The sequence below is a fragment of the Antechinus flavipes genome, chromosome 1 (genome assembly GCF_016432865.1).
Source record: "Antechinus flavipes isolate AdamAnt ecotype Samford, QLD, Australia chromosome 1, AdamAnt_v2, whole genome shotgun sequence".
NCBI lineage: Eukaryota > Metazoa > Chordata > Mammalia > Dasyuromorphia > Dasyuridae > Antechinus > Antechinus flavipes.
Genome location: NC_067398.1, coordinates 419,078,871 through 419,101,026, shown reverse-complemented (window position 1 = coordinate 419,101,026; position 22,156 = coordinate 419,078,871). Strand labels below are relative to the sequence as shown.

The window sequence follows — 22,156 nt, the reverse complement described above, 5'->3', positions numbered from 1 at the left end:
TGAAAGCCTCGGTTACATTTTGGACATGGGGTTTTGGGTTTTCTCTCACCCTGTCTTCTCACTCTGTCTCCATTTCTACATTGAGCTCTCAAATGTCCAATTTTGGGCCTCTAAATGTATATTGACCCAGAGGAAGGAGAGGCAAGGCCCAGCTCCAAAGTATCAATCAAAGGACAGGTGGGGCATGATAGCAGCTGAGGTTACACCCAGAGAGACTTTAGAAATTCAGAACTCTGATGTCATCAACCAACAGAAAAGCAATCAGGATTACAGTTGGGAAGAATACAGGCCTTTTAAGACAACAAGACAATATCCAATGCAAACAACTCCAATGTAATTACCAGATGATGAGGAGAAATCCCAAAAGTGGTAAATAGAAGAGAATTAGATAGGTTAACTGCTTGGGGAAGAGGATCTGCTTATATTTCCACAGGTGGAAAAGGAATCAGATGGCTAACAATGAGACTGTCAAAAGAACTTTAAAATCTTCAGCCTCCAGAGCCAGTACCAAGTTGAATCTGTCTTGCCTTGAAGAGAGGGCTTCTGGCGTAATTCTGCTGAAATCTCGACTTGTAGCGTCTTCACTCTCTAGCACTCTCCGACTGGCCCATTGGCCTATTTATGCTCCTTCCAGAGAGAGGGATTATGGGTAGTTCTACTTAGTACCTTGTTTCAGGTTCTGCCCAAAACATCTTTTTGTAAGATTAGATCAACTCTAACTACTTAGCAGTTAGTAAGGATTCCAACAACAGTCAATTTGGGTATTGTTAGCTACAAATTTATCTAGTGCTTCTAGATCATTTAATATGTGATGATCAGTTTTGTATTCTTTATAGCTGTTTTATGGAATACCAGATATTACTCAAAATTTTATTATTTCCTTATTAAGAGTGAACACAGAGTCTATTTCCCAATAAAAACTCTCAAAAACGCTACTAATATTCATTGGGAAATTTGCTGGTTTAAGATCTAGATTTGGGAATTTTAAAGATAGTTACATGGATAAACTATTTCAAAATAATTCATTTATTTTGTGACTATGTATTTTTCTCTATACACTTGAAAAATCATCATTCTGAGAGGAGATCCTTAAACTTCAATATATTGCCAAAGGAATCTATACACACACATAGAATTGGTTAAGAATTGCTAATCTAGGAAAACTCTAGAACACTCCTGATAACCCTTAAGAAGGCAATACATCTATTCAGAGCACAGATTATTGTAAACTTTATCATTCCCATGCCATGTTGTTTAATTAAACCAAAATATTGAAGAGATGAGGTGCTTTTTTTTTCTTTATCAGTATAACAATTTATTAATCAGTGAAAGAAACTTATCATGTCAGGTTTTTTTTTAATATAGTGACTAGTCAAAGATAATATACATATTGAAACACATTTGTCATAACATAATAACAAAGCAATACACTGGTCTTCTGCATAGAAATAATCAAATATTATCAGAGAAAGAATAAGAATTATAATGAATTTATTATTTTAGACACAGGATATGGGGAAAGAATAATTAAAATATAAATAACAAATATGTTGATGGTTATATCAGAACATTAAAAATTGATGAAAGTACTTAAACTTATATGTATTTGTATATAAAAGAACAAGGTCTATTTTACACACACAACTAAAATGTTTTCTGTCTATCTTTGATCTACTCATTTATAAAGCTATAGAGTGGCAGATTTTTCTAATCTTTATTTAAAAGTTTTGGAGACTATTGAATTGACGTGAATAATATCTCATGTTGACTGTCATTTTATTTTAATTCTACTTTCTTATCATGTATATACCCTCATAGCTTTATCCATTTGTTTAGTGATTTTTGAGTGTGACAGAGTCTGAATTTTGTAATTTTTTCAACCACAAGACAGAAAGAAGATAACCATTGCTGACCCCAATTATAGTTAAGATTTGAACAGACTTATTCATGTGTGCTGAATGATTTGGTCTGTAATGACAATAGATATATTTATGGATTTTTTTTTCTTTTTCTACTTCCCTGAAGCTACACACTGACCAAGATAAAGGAGATGGAAATTTAAAATACATATTAACAGGAGATGGGGCTGGCAGTCTGTTCATTATAGATGAAAATACAGGTGATATTCATGCTGCAAAGAAATTAGACAGAGAAGAAAAATCCTTATATGTGCTACGTGCCAAGGCTATAGACAGGAAGACTGGAAGACAAGTGGAGCCTGAATCTGAATTCATCATTAAAATCCATGATATCAATGACAATGAACCGAAATTTACAAAGGACTTATATACTGCCAGTGTTCCAGAAATGTCTGGGGTTGGTAGGTATAACATATTCTCATAAATGATTTAATATTCTCTGATTAGGACAATAATAATTGATAGCTGTGATCATTGTTTATAAAATGGAAGAGGTGTAAAATGCTTTCCTAACTATTTGATTTTTTAATTTGCTTTTTCTTAATCCTTTTTTTTTTTCTTTTGTGTAGCAGATTAAGTTACTTGCCCAGAGTCTCACAGCTAGGAAATGTTAAGAGTTAGAGGTCAGATTTAAATTCAGATCATCCTGACTCCAGGGCCACTGCTCTATTCATTGAACCATCTAGTTGTTCCTTCTTATTTGTTTAAATTCAACTTAACTTAATTTTCCCCCATAAGGCAATAGGCATTTACAACATTTGTTGTAAAATTCTGTTTGAATAAATAACTATGATGAAATCTGGTAATTTCAATGAGGAATCTCTTTTTTATTATCCTAGATTACATCAGCACTTATTAAGAAACCTGGTAGCATGGTGGATAGAACACGGAACTTGAAATCTAAATAACCTTTAAAAACTTACTATGTGTTTGATCTTAGGAAAATCACTTTATCTACACATGCCTGAGTTACCTCATCTGTGAAATAGGGTTATTAATACCAGCTACCTCCCAGACTAGGATTTTGATGATGTTCAAATAAGATAATAATTGTAAAGTGCTTAATATAGTGCTTGACATATGAAAGTAATATATCATAGACATACACACACATAAACATATGCAATCATCATCAATACATTTTGCATGTATACCAATTCAGAAATAACAAAATCTAGGTTCTGCTTGACATAATATTTTCATTGCTTTAGTTCATAAGGGAATTAAATTTAAATGAGGATGGAAAAGAAAACTTCATAAAATTCTGGGAATATTTGAGGAAAAATAATTGACTTATTTTTCTATTACAACCCATTACATTTGTGTGGTACTTTGCACATTTTAATATTCATGAATGTGCTTTGTCTCCTTTAATTTTCAAGATTACCATGTGAAATAAACTGTTTTCCTTATAGCTCTGGGGTGGTAAATAAACTGCAAGATTCTAAAGTCTAAAATTCTTTACTCTAATGCTAAAGAACTATGGGAAGAATACAGATGTTTAAAAAAAAAAAAAGAAAAAAATGGACAAATGTTTTATGTGTAGAACTATGGTTAACATTCTCCAATGTCACAAAAAGAATCAAGGACAATAGTCCTAATCTATTATAGCACAGCATTCTAAACTAATAAAGAAAACCTGTGTGGTACACCTTAACGATTTCAAAAGGATTCTAGATGTTATAATTGTCAAGAAACTATACCTTTTAAGTTGCCTCAGGGGTTGCTTCACTGATTCTGAATAGAATAAAGAAGTACAGTACTAATTATAATTCATCTGGAGGTTGAGAGGTAATTGAAGTTAAAAAAATATTTCATGAAAATATATTATTGTTCCTGAAAGGGGGGGAAAAGAAAGAAATTGTTTTACCTTTTGGTAAAAACTAAATTAATGTATTTCCAACCAAATGCTATGGAATTCCTTCTTTTTTGTGACCTATCTCCCCTTAAATTTAGGGGTAGCTTAAATAGGATTACCTTTTATAGCCTGCTAAAGGATGACATAGCTCCCCCAAATCTTCCAAGTATTTCCCTCTAAATTTTTCTAAGGCTCTATGGTTGTTCTAGTTCTCTTGGTACATCTGCCGGTTTGATTGCTTATTATTTCTTCCATGTCCACTCTTTAAGAAAGGGAGTTCTCTTCTTCCTCTTCCTCATTTAGTATTATTGTTATCATCATCATCATCATCATCATATTATCATTATGGTTAATATAGTGTGATACTTACATCTGTAATTTCATTAGGACAGAATTTACTCTGAGGAAATTCCCCTAATCAGGTCAGAACAGTCACTGCTTTGCAATCTAAAATGCTAGAGAATTTCTTAAGAGACTGAGAATTTAAGTGATTTACTTGGGTCCACAGAACTGTTATGTGTCAGGGAGAGATAGAAAATATGAAGTCATCCTGTCACCCTAGCCAGTATGCCAAACTGCCCCTTAAGAATACTTAAGTTTGGCACATAATAATTCACCTTAATTCATACTAGAGCTACATTTCTAATGTTGAATCACAGAAGATTTTTAAATGTTAATATTAACCAAAGGCATACAACATTTCATGTAGTTGGGATAGAGACTCTTAAACTATTATCTGGTAGACATTTGTCAAGGACATGCTATGAAAATCAGTCTTTTTAGTTAGAACCCTTATTCTTATTTTTGTAAGGCCTTCTCTAGATATATCCCATAGAGTTGTAAAAACAGTAAGGTAAGATAGAAATTAACCTTTTCAAAGAAATAGTGCCATTGGACATAAGTTTGCTTGTGAAACGCAGATATCACTGTGTAGGCTGGGATATCCACCTGTATAAATAATCCCCCACTACAAAAATCCCTGTCTAGGTAAAAGAGATAGTCATGTATAATTAGAAAATGATTTTCACAGAAATAAGGATTTGTATAGCTCAGTAAATGAGCAACCACATGCTGACACAGGGAAATCATTTCTCAGTGTTGTAGGCGTTTCTGTTAAGACATTAAATTGCAGACAGGAGGCCCATATACTCTGACAACGTGATTTTCCTGATTTTGAGATCCATTTGCCAAGGAAATCACGGGTCTGGTTAATAATAATTATAATGTAGCAAGAGTATTGAGCATGGAAAGGCCTTGATTTGAATCCTGACATTCATATTTACTAGATGGACAGTAGGCAATTAACCTCCCTGAGCCTGTTTTCTCATCTGTAAAATGAGAATAAGCAATAACACTTGTGATATTACTGCACAGTATTGCTTTGAAGAAAACGTTTTACAAAATATAGGATTCTCTGTGAATCTTGATTGCTATGTAAGAAATGTTGGTAGAACCAAGGTCAAGTGAGCAAATGACTGAAAAAGTATTCCATCACCTAGTTTTACTCGAATAAAATTGATGCATATCACTCATATAATCATATGATTTTCCTCTGGATTCATATTTGTTTTTATTTCTTGACTTTGACTTGTTTATGTAATGATATGCTTTGCTTTGTTCAATTTATAATCCAATGAATTTGCCTACTAAAATAGATAGATTACATATATGATCCTGAGCAAGTGACTTAACCTTTGTTTCAATTTCTTCATCTGTTAAATGGAAATTATAAGATTAACCCCTATTCCTTTAGTTGTTGGTATCAACTGAGATAATTGTTGTAAAATGTTTAGCCTATTTTATGGCATATAGTAAGTAGTGTATGAATGTTAACTGTTAATACAAAATAATAAAATGACCAAATTTCACTATTAACCTTGATTTATCTGTTTATCTGGAAATAGATAATTGTTTTTAGAAGAAAAGAAGGGCTAATGCTTTTCCCTGTTATTTTTTTTCTCCTTTTGACTTAACTACAGTAATTTTCAAAAGTAGGAATTATGCCTTTTTTTCTCATCAGAAAAGAGAATAATTCATTCAGTTCATTACAAATTTAGTTTTTCTTATTTCCCTTCCTATCACCCACCTGCATATTTTTATGAAATTTTCTTTTTAATAGAAATATGAGGATGCATTTATATGTTTTCACAGACTACATATAAGCTGAATAATGGATTAAAACCTATATGTTATCCCATAATAAAGGATTCATTTGTCAAGTTGTCCACACTGTTTTATCTGTATGCATTATGGAGAATACTGTAGTAGTTCTCCAAAAATTTTTTTACCCTAACTGTTTATAATTCCATGTGAAATCAGGCTGAAATTAATTAGTAGTGACATTTAGAAAGCTATGTGAATTGAAAGATTGTTTTGATTTTTTTTTTGTATATGCTCTTTTTCTTTGCTTAGCTCCCTCTTTTCACTCTATTGTTACTGTAAAATGTTATATATAATACTTTGCTTGAATTTTATTGCTTACCTAAGCTAAGTTCCATGAGTCTCCTTTTTTATATGACAAAAGCTTAATTTTATACTGAAAAGACTCTTTATAAATCATTCATTCTAACCCCTTTACTTTAAAAATGTGAAGATTTAGATCCAGAGACATGGAATGGCTATCTCAAAGTCAAAAAGCCAACTTTTATTCTGTTGAAAAGTTTTGGCTTAGGAGTTGGAAGGCCTGGAACTAAACTCATTTTTCTGCCATTTACTACCAGGGCAACCTTGTGCTCACTATCAATCGCAAACATCATTGTCTTCGGAATGAGGCTGCTGAAATGCGTGTTTATGTTCCTTTTGACTTAAAATCTATGATCATAAAACTCACAGGTGTTTCTTCCTTGGGCATTTGCATGTGAAATAATTTTTAAGCTTCTTAGCCAAAGGTTGGCTTTGTGAATTTTTTGTTTACAAATAGATGACTTTATTAAAAATATAAGGAGAAATATGTAAATTTGTTTTCATACTAATACCTATAACATATGCATGAACCCATATGACCAAAAATAATTTTCATGGGCCAATATGATATTCAAATAATGTTATGGGATGTATGCTATACTTTTAAGAATGCTATGTTTTAGCTATGATATTAAAACTAAATCCAATGCAATCTTTCGAGACTGCCTTTCATCTTGCTGCAGTGGGGTCAATAGTAGTAGTATTGGGTGGTAGTACTAGTAATAGTATTTATTATGTTTTTTAACAAACAGAAAGGCATTCTGGCTAATATATTTACCTACAATAAAAACAAAATAATGAATTCCTTCTGGATTTTCAAATAATTATATTAACCATTATTTTTATTTATATATTATTGATCTTTGAAGATATTAGTAAGATTGTCTTTCATGATGAAATATCTTTTTTATTTTATTTAAAAGAAAAATAGGCTAGGTAGGTCACATTTTGAAGAAATATTTAACTCGAATAGTATTGCCCACTTTCCACTTATTAAAATATATGCTAATTTTGCATATGATATTGTTGCCATAAAGGCCAAATTAACCATTCTATCTTCCTTATATTTTCTACTAAAACTTGGCATAAATTATTATTGGTGCATAAATGTAGATTTTTTTAAGGTTGCTTTCTAATTCATAAATTATTGTAAAATGTAAAAATTAATTATGTATTTTCTTTTTGTTCTTTGAGCAACATTATAACATTGCTTAATAAATGGATTTACTTAGGTTCCCCGAGGGCAAAGATAATGCTATATTTATCTTTATGTTTTTCCCAGGGGCCAGCAATAGTTTTTGCTACAACAAACAAATACTGATCATTTAATTAAACTGAATAAACTATGCATAGAAAAAACTGAAAATATAGTCTATAGGAATATCCCTGTTCTCCATAATACCTTTGACAAGAGGTCCCCTATTTGGCATATGAAATTACATTCATAAAGTTATATTTTTCAAGGGGCAATTATTGTCCTACAACAAAATATGGAACTTGTTCATTTTCCAATTCATTGCAGATAGATTTTAAAATAGCCAATTCAAATTAAGGATTAGACCATTCAATTTTCATTTTGCTTCAGTTTCTCAAATAGACTGTTTTCAAGAATGAGAAAAACTATCTTTAAATGTATAGACGGAGTATGAGAATTTTGATATAGAAAATTTTATTAATTTTTCTGAGATTATTTAAGCTAAAGCTATTTAAAATAATTACTCATTATCTTTGAACATATTCAAGTTATCAAAATTAACCAGCATTTTCTATAATATAGGCAACACCTAAAGACTCAAAGAGTTACATAGTTTTGATTTGGAGATTTTTGTCAATAACATAAGAAACTTATGTGGGCCTTCTCCATTATAACACAATAATCCCTAGCATTAAAGAGTTTTCATCATATTTTAGATAATATAGTGAAACATTTCATGTCTATCCTATTTTCTATCACTACTATTCCCTTCCAAATAGGAATTATTTTCTTCCATCTTCAGGCCATTGGTTTCTGTTCCTTTATAGTCTGAGAAACTAAATGATTTATTCTTTTATTTTGAACTTGGATTAAAGGTTTGCAGGATTATTATTTTTTATTCCACAAAGTTGTTTTTTCCTGACTTCCCTTTTGTACTACTATATTTAAAATATAAAATTATTAATTGCATTGGAAATTATTATTAAAATATTATTTTCACACAAAGGTGTTTTTTTTATATAAAAGTCAGTCTTGTGGCTAATAAGAAAGTGAAAGAACTCCAATAAAAGAAGAACTGAAGTCAGATTGTTAACTGTATCATAATATATGCTATTCATATAGTTATGCTCTGTGTTTTGTATAATCTTGATAAGTGTTGTGTTCAGGTAATGTTTAGTATCTCTGTTGAAGGGGCAATCAGTCTACCATTCTGACAAATATGCACCAGAGATATCAACAAGTGATTTAGGGAACAGAGTTTGAAATACAATGCAGGATATTGTTTACTCTTATTGCATAAATGATTCATAATCTTGATGCAGGGAAAATTAATTTTCTTCTTTCTGCCTTAGTTTCTTTGTCATAAGCAAAAAAATTTCTTCCTTATCTCACAGATGGATCATTTATCAGAAGGTAGATATTACATAAATGTTATTATATAAAGGAAGAAATGGGAAATAAGTTGTCAATACAATTATGTACATCACACTCAAGTCAGAAATTGATTTTAATTAAAAATAACTTGTATTTTCTGGAAGAATAAATTATATACAAAATCAACTGGAATTTGCATACGTGTTTATAAATGAAATGTCAAAGTGGTGTTTTCATTCTTTTTGGAAATCTGAGTGCAACAAAGAATAAAACTATCATTGTAATTCAATGTGACATGGCTAATTCACTAGCCAGTAGCTACTGAGTTGTAGTAGATAAAAGAGTAAAACGATTCTGTAGCTTTTATTTCATATTCTGGCATCATTTAGACACAATAAATCAGATTATTTTCATAATAGAAAATAAAACATAAAGAATTGTTAAATTCACAAAATTAGAGCTGGCACTTCTGTCCTCCCCCCACCCCAGTCCACCCCTCTCTCTCTCTCTCTCTTTCTCTCTTTCTCTCTTCTTCTATTTCTTCTTCTCCCTCTCCCTCTTCCTTTTCCTCTCCTTTTCCTTCTCTGTTTCCTCTCTTTCACTCTCTCTCTTTTTTACCCTCTTTCTCTCTCCTCCATATCATGTTAACATTCACATAATAGTACAGGCTTATAAAGCACTTTGAAAACATTTGGCTTATATGACTTTCACAGATATCTTCAAATTTGGTAAATTATTACTTCCACTTTTTTTAAACTTAAAATGCACTTTCATCAATGCAGATTTAGTTGAGAAACTACTTCTAACTTCACAGTTAGTTTAAATGATCTTTTAGGGTTATTCAGCCTGTATTCATAAGAAGTAAGATTTGAACTGATTCTTGGTTCCATGATCAGATTTCTATTCACTGTTTAATACTGCCCTATTTGCATTTTACAGATAAGAAAACTTATCCTTGAACAAATTACTCATCATGAGTTTATATTTAAACTCAGTCCTTTTGCCTCCTTGTCCAAAGCTCTATTTACTACCCTGCTCTGCTTCTCTAAGCCTGTTTATGTAGAAAGGGGGAAGAGAAAAACCATTTAGTAAACATCTGCTATATGATATTGTTATACTAATTTTGCAGTTGAGTAAATTGAGGTAAACAGAGGTTAAGTTTTTTGCTCAGGGCCATATAGCTGTTAAGTGTTTAAAAAAGGTTTAAACTGAGGTCTTCCTGACTTTAGGCCCAGCGCTCTATTCACTGTGACATCTAGCTTTTTCTATATGGGCTGAAACACAGAGATATACATAAATATGGCATGGTAGCATAAATATGATAGACACATGCACAAAAAGAAAATGTATCAAAACTTTTCTTTCTGTGTCCTGCTTTATTAGATTTATAACAAAAGTAGAATTCCTTTTATGTCTCATCCTATTTACAAAGGATGATTAAAGTTATACAAACAAGGATGATTAAAATAATAGAAATAAGGAATAGCAGGAGGGCTATAAGTATTATATCCAGCATTAAATATTATTATCCAGTTAACAATTATTACATTATCTGAAAATTACACACATATTATATTCAGTGGCAAAATCTTTTCCCTTCACAGTACTTCAAATAGATTAGAAATGTGTAGAATTAAATCACATTATATCCTTCTACATGGTAAGATCTTATGAGTCCTTAATATACACTTATGGATACAATTAGATTAAAATTAATCAATTTAATTTAATAAAAAAATAGCCAGAAAAGAGGGAGAAAACTGATATTTTTATCAGTTTACAAAAGAAATTCCATTATACTGGATACTAGTATTTGTCAAAGTCAGGACTTCATGATTCCCTGATTTAATGCTTATGTAATCATAAACCACAAAAAAATGTTCTAATTCATTATTTCACATTTGTGTTCATGTGTGTGTCTATGGTGGGGGCAATCTGTCTTTAGGTACATCTGTTATCCAAGTTATGGCAACAGATGCAGATGACGCCAACTATGGAAATAGTGCCAAAATTGTGTACAGCATACTTCAAGGACAGCCATACTTTTCAGTAGACCCAGAATCTGGTAAGAAAATAATATTTTAACATTACTACTAATATAATTATTTTAGAAACAGATGTCAAATAAGTGCCTCTAGGTCTTTCATAATTTTATTCTATAATTTAATGGAAGTTTATATTTGTTCAAAAAATCATTGATTATATCACTCAAAGCATTTCTGTATCACAAAGAAGTGTCTTCCTTTTGTTTAAGTATATAACTTTTAAAATGATATTCTTCTGTGCTTTAACTTCTTGTGTTTGTATTTAAACATGAAACCAAAAGTTCAATTCAGCTTCATTCAAATAAATAAAACATGAAGATAATCTAAGAAAGACAAAATCTGAAGGTTGTGACAATTTCTAAAATGAAACAACATTTTGCTGAACGATTTTCATTGACTGAAAAGCCATGTTTCTTATCAAAAAATATAATTAAATTGATTGAGCAAAGATGATACATAATAATGGCAGGACTAGGAAACTCTCTGTTCTAGCAATTACATTAAATTGACTATAAATTAAAAAGCTTGTTTCAGTATACCTAAATTTTGTTTGCTATGATTAACATCTGTTCAATATAACCTGCATAAATTCATTTTAAAACCTTAGTATTAAAATACATGACTTCTCTCTCCTTTTTCCAAAAGGCATAATAAAAACAGCTTTACCAGATATGAGCAGAGAAAACAGGGAACAGTATCAAGTGGTCATCCAGGCCAAAGATATGGGAGGACAGATGGGTGGATTATCGGGAACAACCACAGTGAATATCACTTTGACTGATGTCAACAACAATCCTCCACGATTCCCCCAGAGTAAGGAATATTTGAAGTTTATATATTTGAAGTCTTTTTATAAATATTTTTATGAAACAACACTATTTTAAAGTAGATTCTCTGTTGTGTTTTTAAAGAAAAATAAAGTTTATGTAGAATATATAAATAAGAGGAAGAAAGCTCCAAAATATTATACATATCATGTTATTTCACTTGAATTTCCCAACAACTCAGTGAAGTAGGTGTCATTATTAGTGTCTTTTTTATAAATGAAGAAACTGAATCTTAAGAGATATTTACTAATTTTCCAGGTATCATATAAGTAACATATCTAAAAGAAGTTTAACTCCAGCCACTGTCATGTAATTGCTTCAATGATTAAAAAAATAAAACAAACAACAACAACAACAACAAAAACCCTTTAATTTTACTAGTATTGAATTGAAAAGTAGAAGGAATTAAGAGAACAAGTACTTTAGCTATTTTGGCTAAATTCCTTATCCTTCTTTCCAGCTAGAGTCAGTCCACAAACCTTTATATATTTTCTGCCTTCTCATCAACTTATCTTCTAAATTTACCGACTCCTCTTCTTTATCAATTCATACCATGCTACCAAATTCCAAATTGGCTAATGGGAAGCATTCAGACTCAGGAGGAATTGGAAGGTATTATAAATTGTACCAGGGTATAGACAAGATTAATGAGGAGAATCATTCCAGTTCCTCCCTGGCACCACCCCAAGCTCTGAGCTCAGCTCTTCAAATATAATACACTATTCATGCTAGTTATTTTACCTTTGCCTGTTTGAATTATGACAGAATTATTAATAGGTCCAATGATTCAATTCATTTCAATCAACACACATTCAATCAATGCCAAAGTCTAATCATTAATACCAAAAATACAAATTCATCTCATTTGTTTATAATAATAATAATGATTATTATTATTAATAATAACTGAATGTTAATAAATGCTGTACCATTGAAGTTTATAGAGAACAATTGGAGCTTAAAATATTTCATTGTTTAAATAAATGAATGAATTAATGAGAAAATGAACAAAACAAATAAATGATTATACTGTAAAGCATCGATTCACATCTTATCAGGGATTTATGATAACTCAAAACAGTTCTATTGTCTAATATACTTTAATAGAAATGGAATATCATAATCTTCATTTTTCATATGTTTTCTAAAACTTATTATTTGTTTGTCTGGGCCTATGCTTTTATTGGTGTGGGGAATGCTTAGTAGAGAAACTTCCCACTGAGGCAGAAGTAACTTATATATAACATAACATTCTAGTTTCCTGGGCACATACATGTTAAGGGACATCCTCATGGTTATTTCATATACTAGAATTTATCTAAAGTAGGGTTTAAGGCCATCTTAATCAATTAAGTCATTTATTAATTAAAATTATATTTTTGAAGCATTGTGGTATAAATTTAAAATTGCCTAGTGCATTTTATGATCTGAATTATTCAAAATACCTGTTGATTTTAGCAGACTATATCAGAGAATCATTCCTATATGACTTTCATTTTATCTTTGTTAAGTAGATATAGTATTTAGTGTATTATCTTGTGCCTCACGAACTAATTTTTGAAAAGAGAGCAAAGAAAATGTATCATTCCATCATCATGATTACTCCTTTCAGTGCCTCAGATTGAAACAACTCTGTTTCATAACTTGATTGGTATTTTTCTGAGAACAAAAATCATAATAATACAAAATAAGTGACAACAAAACAAAATATATTCCAAAGTGTATCTAGATTTACTATCTTTGATAATGCATCTTAAAATTAACTAGGCAGGATCTCTAATAACAGACATAAAGTTCATTATTAGGCCAAAATTTGAAAATGTTAAGAGGTAGGAATGATCTATTAGGAATTCAAATCTTTTATTTCAGTCTTTAAAAACATAGCATTATCTTTCCTTTGCAGAAAGAGAAAAAGAAATCAATAAAATTTTTGTAGTAATTCAGAGAGAGATATATAATTATATTGATGTTATAACTGTTTTATGAAGTCAAAATTTTCATACAATAATACTTTCCTATCTTAAGACACAAATATTTTCTAAGTCTCTTTTATCAGTTTTTTATATGTTGAGACTAAAATCAGATGAGATTTGGATATGTTTTCATATCATATAATCATATTTATAATTCTTAAATGATAAGAAAAAGACTTTCATTTTACCAAAAATGGCATTGACCATAGTTAGTATATAACAAAAGACATATTCAAAAATATATTATGTTTGATGATAATGTATATTTGAGGGAGAAAATTCTGAGACTCAGATTGTCTGGTCTGGTAAGTTCCAAGTACCATGCAAACATGAGTCCCTTAAAATTTATTCCCATTAAAACAAACTCTCAGTGTATCATCTAGTTATTCTCAGACATAGCCTAAACTTGAGACAATATTGTTAGAAGATTACATATATATATTCTATGCATGAAATTATATTTGAAAAACATTAAATTTTAAAATGAAGCCTTCATTTTTACTTCCTGAATAACCATAGATGTTTGACCTATATAAAAGTAAAAACTGTCCTAATTCTAGACTTCCTCATCTATTAAATGGAAATTATTCTTCTTGTATAGCACATTTCAAAGATTTTTTTGTGGATAAAGTGAAAGAACATACATTAAGAATATTGAAAACATTTTTATAAGTGAGGCCTACTAAGATATTGTGCATTTGTTCTATTAAGAATGTGTATGATACAGAATTCCCTCAACTCCATGATAGAAAATTCCCCTCATAATCTTTCTCTTTTATCAACGACAACTCTGTGTATAAGAGGTGAGAAAAAAAAGGCACTTGGAATTAATCAACCCTATGTTAACTAATAGTTCTGCCATTTATGTGGGCAAGTCATTTCTTCTTTCTGAGTCACTTTTTTCTTCTGTAATGCAGAATTACCTATCACAAAAAGTATTTGGGGAAGGGGGAAAACAGATTGTGTATTTTAATATGCTTCATAAATGATAAAGAACTACATAAAAGTTGGCTCCCAGCCAAAATACAATCTAAATTTTGGTGACAAGTTCAGAAAAATAACTTATAACAAGATTCTTAAACCATATCTTAAATTGATCTTAATATCAGCATATATCATCAATATGATAAGAAAGGCATTGCTGGAAAATTAAGTGTTCTGTCAAATGCATTATTTATCATAATGTATTTATGTAAATGTGTATTTTATTCAACAGTTTTTTCCTAAAATATTCAATTTGGTATGTACACATAAGCATATGCATTTTTTCCTTTACAAGTTTTAATTGTTTATTTAAATTTTAATATGAAATAGTCTCACTTATACCACAAGAGAAAAACAGAGAATTGAACAAAATCCCATCAAATTGAGCTTATTTAAATAATGTTATTAAAGCCAAACTTTAGTTGTCAACTACTCATATCCACCATGCAATTCTTAGCTCTTCACTTGATTGTATGCATTAGGGTTAGACTCTGTGTTTTGGGGGATATTTGATCACACAAAAATCATGTCATTGATAAAATAAATGGCAATCATTTGTTTCTGCACCATCACTAAAACATCTTTAAAAAAATCTTCAATATTTATTTAGATTGTTGATTCATTTTCTAATAAATAACACTTAATAAATTTAGAAAGGCATTTTTAAATATAAAGAAATGCTCTGTAATATATTAAACATTTTAATGTTCACATAAGCATTTTTATTAGACTACTTTGTAAATTTGATTTACAAGATTATAAAATTAGAAATTCTAATAATTTCTTCTGAGAAGTTTAAATTGGTTCAGATACATTATTACACTTAGCCCCAAATCATCTCTCCAGATGTGATTGCCTACATTTCAGATTAAAATAACTATAGCTAAGCAGCACAATGGGGTAAAATACTGATTCTAGAATTATAGAATCTGAGTTTGAGTATAATTCCAGAGTTGCATTCCTATATTTGACTTTGGGAACTTTGCATAACACACACAAGATGTTTTCTTTTCATCTGTCTAATGAAAGAGTTTGACTAGATATTTTCTGAAGATTGTTCTCCCCATAGCAATGTGATTTAAATAGATTGCCTTCTCATGTCCACTATTTTAGATATTTTAGATAATGACTTAAGGGTATAGGGCAAGTTTTGAAATCTAAGACAAATGCAATTTTAATAATCTAAAAGTTTTGAAATTCATTTTTGTAATTTAAAAAATATTTGTACTTTAAGCAGACACATTCCTCAAAGAAGCTTTGCATAAGGGAGTGTCAGAAGACAATTTTTCTCTCTTCAAAATATATATTCAGATTTCATTTAATAACAATAAATATTATTTTTAAAGTTATCAAAGAGTTTTTATTTGTAACATTGCTGATCTTGGTCATTATTGCCTAAAAGGTTCAGATATGTTATTTCAATCTCTTCCTCAAGGCTCTCTGATACTCTTAAAAGGAACTGGGAGAGGCTCTTTGCCACTGGCTCCAGCCTCTTCCCCCCCAAGCAATTCTTTTCAGTTTAGGATGGTCCCTGGACTTCAACTTCATTTGTCCAATAACAGTCCTATTACATTTTGAAAGGACTATTTATTTCAAAATGTATAATAAATAGGCAAAGTTACTCTCCAACATGTGAGGCTTAATTCAATCCCCATTTTGTGCCAGCTAAATCTCTGGGGAGGGAAAGACTATTAGGTTCAGGTCTTGATTCATTTCCTATAACTCAAAGATTTTGTTCCATGTCTGAAACTCAGGCTTGAATCCTAGGCAAGGTCCCTGCTTGGGGCTTCCCCAATGTGCTAGAAATCATAACATCTCATCTAGAATCTAGGTTCCAAGATGCTCATGGTTCAAACTTCTGGATCTGGTCCTATGGTGCTTAGAACTAATATATGAGATAAAACAGGAAATACACCCATAGGATAAGAATCTTCAGAACAAAAATGTTAAGATAGAGATCAGGATCCCTTCTTACCTGTTCCGTTCATGGCAACTGTGGTATGTGTAAAAAAGCACATGGGAGAATGTTGGAGCCATGATGGTGGAGAGGACACACATGACTTTCTGAGCTCTCCTTTACCTCAAAATATTCCAATGAAATTCAGCCTCTGAATTAGTGCTTGACTGTCAGAACCCACAGATATTGGGAGTACAACACATTATGAACCGAAGAAAATCTCAAAATTCTCCAGAAAAGGTCTGTTTTGCTCACGCAGGAACAGAACAGGAATAGGTCAGGTGTAGACTCAGGCAGGTAGGTAGTGAGAGCACAGGAAACAGCTTACAGAGTAAGGTGTTGGAATCCTTACTAACTGCTAACTAATTAGAGTTGATCTAATCTTACAAGAAGATGTTTTGGGCAGAACCTGAAACAAGGTACTAAGTAGAACTAATTAATACAAGGCTTGTGTTCACACCTTTACTCATTGGAGTTCAATGAGTTCACACCTCCCTTGAAGCTCTTTGGGCCAGAGAGCACTAGCATAAATAGAGCTTCAATGGGCCAGTCAAAGGAGTTCTTCAGAGGAAGACGCTACAAGTCGAGATTTCACCGGAATGACATGAAGACTGGAGCTGGCTGGAGGCTGAAGAAAGCAGAGGCAGAGGCTGAAGGACCAGACCTTTGGATTTAAAGACATTTAGAGAGAGCTCTTGGAACCAAGCAGAGAGATAAGCCTCTAAGCTAACCAGGCTATATTGGAGATAATAAAAGATCTGAACTTTTATCACCTGGCTGTGTTTTGAGAAGAAAAAGCTCACAACAGTGAGGCAGGGTGTGTTCTCTGCTGGCAGAAAATCTGCTGGCAGAAAATCTGTCGGTAGAACTTTACCGCAGTGTGAGCTACTCAGCCCTGGTCAGCAAGCCAGAGAAGCTATAAACACAGTGGGTAAAGATGCTGTTGCCTTTCCATTGCCATTGATTTCAATACAACTGCTTATCCTAGCAGCCAGTGAGCACTGTCTCACTCCCCCTTTACTGTCACTTCCTGTTGTCTGCAGAGGCAACTTAGAAATACCCCATTCCCACCCCCCCACCCCCATAAGAAGACCAAAGCTTTCTGTTTATTTATTTATTAATTCATTCATTTATTTATTTTTTAATGAGCAAAAAGGCAAAGTTGGCTCTATCTATAGACAGCTTCTTTACTGAAAAAGAACAGATTTCAAACCCTGAGGAGACTAAAAAACAGTGTGTCTCTGGTTGAAAATCCAAAAATGGATATGATCTTGTCCCTACCACATAAGGCTCTCATAGAAGAAAATAAAAAGGATTTTTAAAGAGAGTTAGAAGAAAAATGGGGAAAGGAAAGGAAAACGGGTCTGGATAAGGCATATAACTCATTAAAAGATAGGGTGGAAAAAGAAAACAACTCCCTGAAAAACAGAATGTGCGAATTGGAAAAGATAAACAACTCCCAGGAAAACAGAATTTGTAAATTGGAAAAAGAAAATAATACTTTAAAAAAAATTTGCAAAATGAAAAAAAATCCATTGAACAAAACAACTCATTTAAAGACACAATTGGACAAATACAAAAAAAAAAAAAAAATTAAAAAAGTTAATGAAGAAAGTAATTCATTAAAATTCAGAAATAAACAAATGGAAATGAATGACTCAAGGAGACACCAAGAATCAGTCAAGCAAAACAAACAAACAAAAAAATTAAACACTTACTTGGGAAAACAGAACTGGAAAATAGATCTAGAAGAGATAATTTAAGGATTATTAGACTCCCTGAAAAGGGAAACTACATCTCACAAAGAAGCAAAAGAAACCTATTATGTCTAAGGGAAAGAAGAGGGGGGATGAACATAATGTGAATCTTACTCTCATCAGATTTGATTCAAAGAGAAAATAATAGACATATTTGGTTTACATAGAAACTTCTCCCATCTCATTGAAAAGTGGGAAGGGAAAAGACTAAAAGGCAGGGCTAGGCTAAATAGATGGAAATATAGAAATAGTAAGGGAAAGGTATAAGAAAAGAGGAGGGACTTTAAGGGGGAGGGATGAATTCTACAAGGGGAGGTCTGTGTGAGGCAAGTGGTGCTCATAAATTTAATACTGGGGAGGGAGGTAAAAGGAGAAGGAAAGAGAAAAGCATAATTTCAGGATAATAAAATGGCAGGAAATATAGAATTAGTAGTTTTAACCATAAATGTGAATGGAGTAAAGTCCTCCATAAAGCAGAGGCAGATAGCAGACTAGATTAAAAGCCAAAATCCTACAATATGTTGTTTACAGGAAATACATTTAAATCATGGAGACACATACAGAGTAAAGGTAAAAGGCTGGAGCAGAATCTACTATGCTTCAGGTGAAGTCAAAAACGCAGAGGTAGCCATTCTGATTTCAGATTAAGTAAAAGCAAAAATTGTTCTAATTAAAAGAGATAAGGAAGGGCACTATATCTGGCTGAAGGGTAGCATAGATAATGAAGCACTATCAAAAATAAACATATATGCACCAAGTGGTGTAGTATCTAAATTCCTAAAGGAGAAGTTAAGAGAGCTTCAAGAAGAAATAGAAAGTAAAAGTATAATAGTGGGAGATCTCAACCTTATATTCTCAGAACTAGATAAATCAAACCATAAAATAAATAAGAAAGAAGTTAAAGAAGTAAATAAAGCACTGACAGATTTGAATGGAGACAGAAAGGAGTACACTTTTTTGGCAATTCATGGAACCTATAGAAATACTGACCATATATTAGGACACAAAGACCTCAAATTCAAAAGCAGAAAGGCAGAAACAGTAAATGCATTTTTTTTCCAGATCAGAATGGAATAAAAACTACATTCAATAAAAAGCCAGGCAAAAATAGACCAAAAAGTAATTGGAAACAAAATAATCTCATCCTAAAGAATGAATGGTTGAAACAGCAAATAATAGATACAATTAATAATTTCACCCAAGAAAATGACAATAATGAGACATCATACCATAATGTGTGGGATGCAGCCAAGGCAGTAGTAATAAGGTGAAAATTTCTATCTCTAGAAGCTTACTTGCATAAAATAGACAAAGAGAAAATCAATGAATTAGGCTTGCAACTAAAAAAGCTAGAAAAAGAGCAAATTAAAACCCCTAATCAAACACTAAACTTGAAATTCTAAAAATAAAAGGAGAAATTAATAAAATTGAAAGAAAAAAACTATTAATAAATAAATTAGTGCATGACTGTCAGAATCCACAGATATTGGGAGTACAACACATTACAAAAACACACTACAAACCATTAAAAAAAACCTGACAAAATAGATATACCCTTGGTAAATTTGATTACAAAAAGGAAAGGAAAATCAAATTGTTAGTCTTAAAAATGAAAAGAGAGAACTTTCCACCATGGGAGAGGAAATGAGAGCAATAATTTTGCTCTTTATGACTAACTTTATGCCAATAGATTTGGTAATTTAAATAAAACAGATGAATACCTTCAAAAATATAAATTGTGCAGATTAACAGAGGAAGAAATAAATTGGTTAAATAGTCCCATTTAGGAAAAAAGAAATAGACAAGCAATTAATCAGCTCCCTAAGAAAAAATCCCCAGGATCAGATGGATTTACATATGAATTCTACCAAACATTTAAAGAACAATTAACTCCAATGCTATATAAACTTTTTGAAAAAATAGAGAAAGAAGGGGTCCTTCCTTTTATGACACAGACATGGTACTGACACCTAAACCAGGTAGGATAAAAACAGATAAAGAAAATTATAGACCAATCTTTCTAATGAACATCAATGCAAAAATCTTAAATAAATTATTAGCCAAAAGATTACAGAAAATCATCTCCAGGATAATACACCCTAAACCATAACCAAGTAGGATTTATACCAGGAATGCAGGGCTGGTTCAATATTAGGAAAACTATAAGCATAATTGGCTATATCAATAACCAAATTAGCAAAAAACAAACAAAAAAAAAGATCATCTCAATAGATGTAGAAAAAACATTTTATAAAATCCAACACCCATTCCTATTAACAGCACTAGAGAGTATAGGAACAAACAGACTTTTTTCTTAAAATAGTAGCATCTATTTAAAACCATCAGTGAGTATCATATGTAATGGGGATAAACTGGAACTATTCCCAATAAAATCAGGAGTGAAAAAACGTTGCCCAGTATCACCATTAGTATGCAATATTGTATTAGAAACACTAACTTCAGAAATAAGAGATGAAAAAGAGATTAAAGGAATTAGAGTAGGTAATGAGGAAACCAAATTAGCACTCTTTCACTCTTTGCACATGATATGATGGTATACTTAAAGAACCCCAGAGATTCTACTAAAAAGCTATTAGAAATAATCCACACCTTTAGCAAAGTTACAGGATACAAAATAAATACACATAAATCATTGGCATTTTTATACATCACTATCAAAATCCAACAGCAAGAGGTACAAAAAGAAATTCCATTTAAAATAACTGTCCATAGTATGAAATATTGGGGAATCTATCTGCCAAGGAAAAGTCAGGAACTATATGAGCAAACCTACAAAACACTTTCCTTCCAAATAAAGTCAGATCTAAGCAATTAGAAAAATATTAAGCACTCTTGGATAGGTCGAGCAAATACAATAAAGATGACAATACTACTTAAACTAATCTATTTATTTAGTGTTATACTAATCAGACTCCCAAGAAACAATTTTAATGACTTAGAAAAGATAACAACAAAATTCATCTGGAAGAGCAAAAGGTCAAGACTTTCAAGGGAACTAATGAAAACAAAAAATCAAATGAAGGTGGCCTAGCTGTACCTGATTTAAAACTATATTATAAAGCATCAGTCACAAAAACTGTTTGGTATTGGCTAAGAAATAGACTATTTGATCAGTGGAATAGATAAGGTTTACAGGACAAATTTGCCAATAATTATAGCAATCTAGTGTATGACAAACCCAAAGACCCCAGATTTTGGGATAAGAATTCATTATTTGACAAAAACTGCTGGGAAAATTGGAAATTAGTGTGGCAGAAACTAAGCATTGACCCATATTTAACACCGCACACCAAGATAAGATCAAAATGGGTTCATGATCCCATTTTATACCCAAAATGGGTATAAAAATGAGATTATAAATAAATTAGAAGAACATAGGATAGTTTACCTCTCAAATCTGTGGAGGAGGAAGGAATTTGTGACCCAAGAAGAACTAAAAGTCATTATTGATCACAAAATAGAAAATTTCTATTGTATTAAGTTAAAAATATTTTGTACAAACAAATCTAATTCAGGCAGGATTAGAAGGCAAGCAATAAAATGGGAAAACATTTTTTACAGCTAAAGGTTCTGTTAAAGACTTCATCTCCAAAATATATAGGGAATTGATTCAAATTTATAAGAAATCAATACATTCTTCAATTGACACATGGTCAAAGGATATGTACAATTTTCAGATGAAGAAATTGAAACTATTTTTAGTCATATGAAAAGGTGTTCCATATCATTATTGATCAAAGAAATGCAAATTAAGACAACTCTGTGGTATACTACACACCTCTC

At 31.3% G+C, this 22,156-nt stretch overlaps 1 protein-coding gene across 1 annotated transcript in view; it reads left to right on the top strand.

The window, feature by feature from the left end:
• The window catches only part of CDH9 (cadherin 9), a 145,344-nt gene that overhangs the window by 75,579 nt on the left and 47,609 nt on the right, over positions 1 to 22,156 (top strand). Inside the window, exons 2-4 of the mRNA XM_051969884.1 lie at positions 2,026 to 2,320; positions 10,755 to 10,874; positions 11,500 to 11,667. Coding sequence (XP_051825844.1) covers positions 2,026 to 2,320; positions 10,755 to 10,874; positions 11,500 to 11,667 — 583 coding nt within the window. The remainder of the gene's footprint in view (positions 1 to 2,025; positions 2,321 to 10,754; positions 10,875 to 11,499; positions 11,668 to 22,156) is intronic.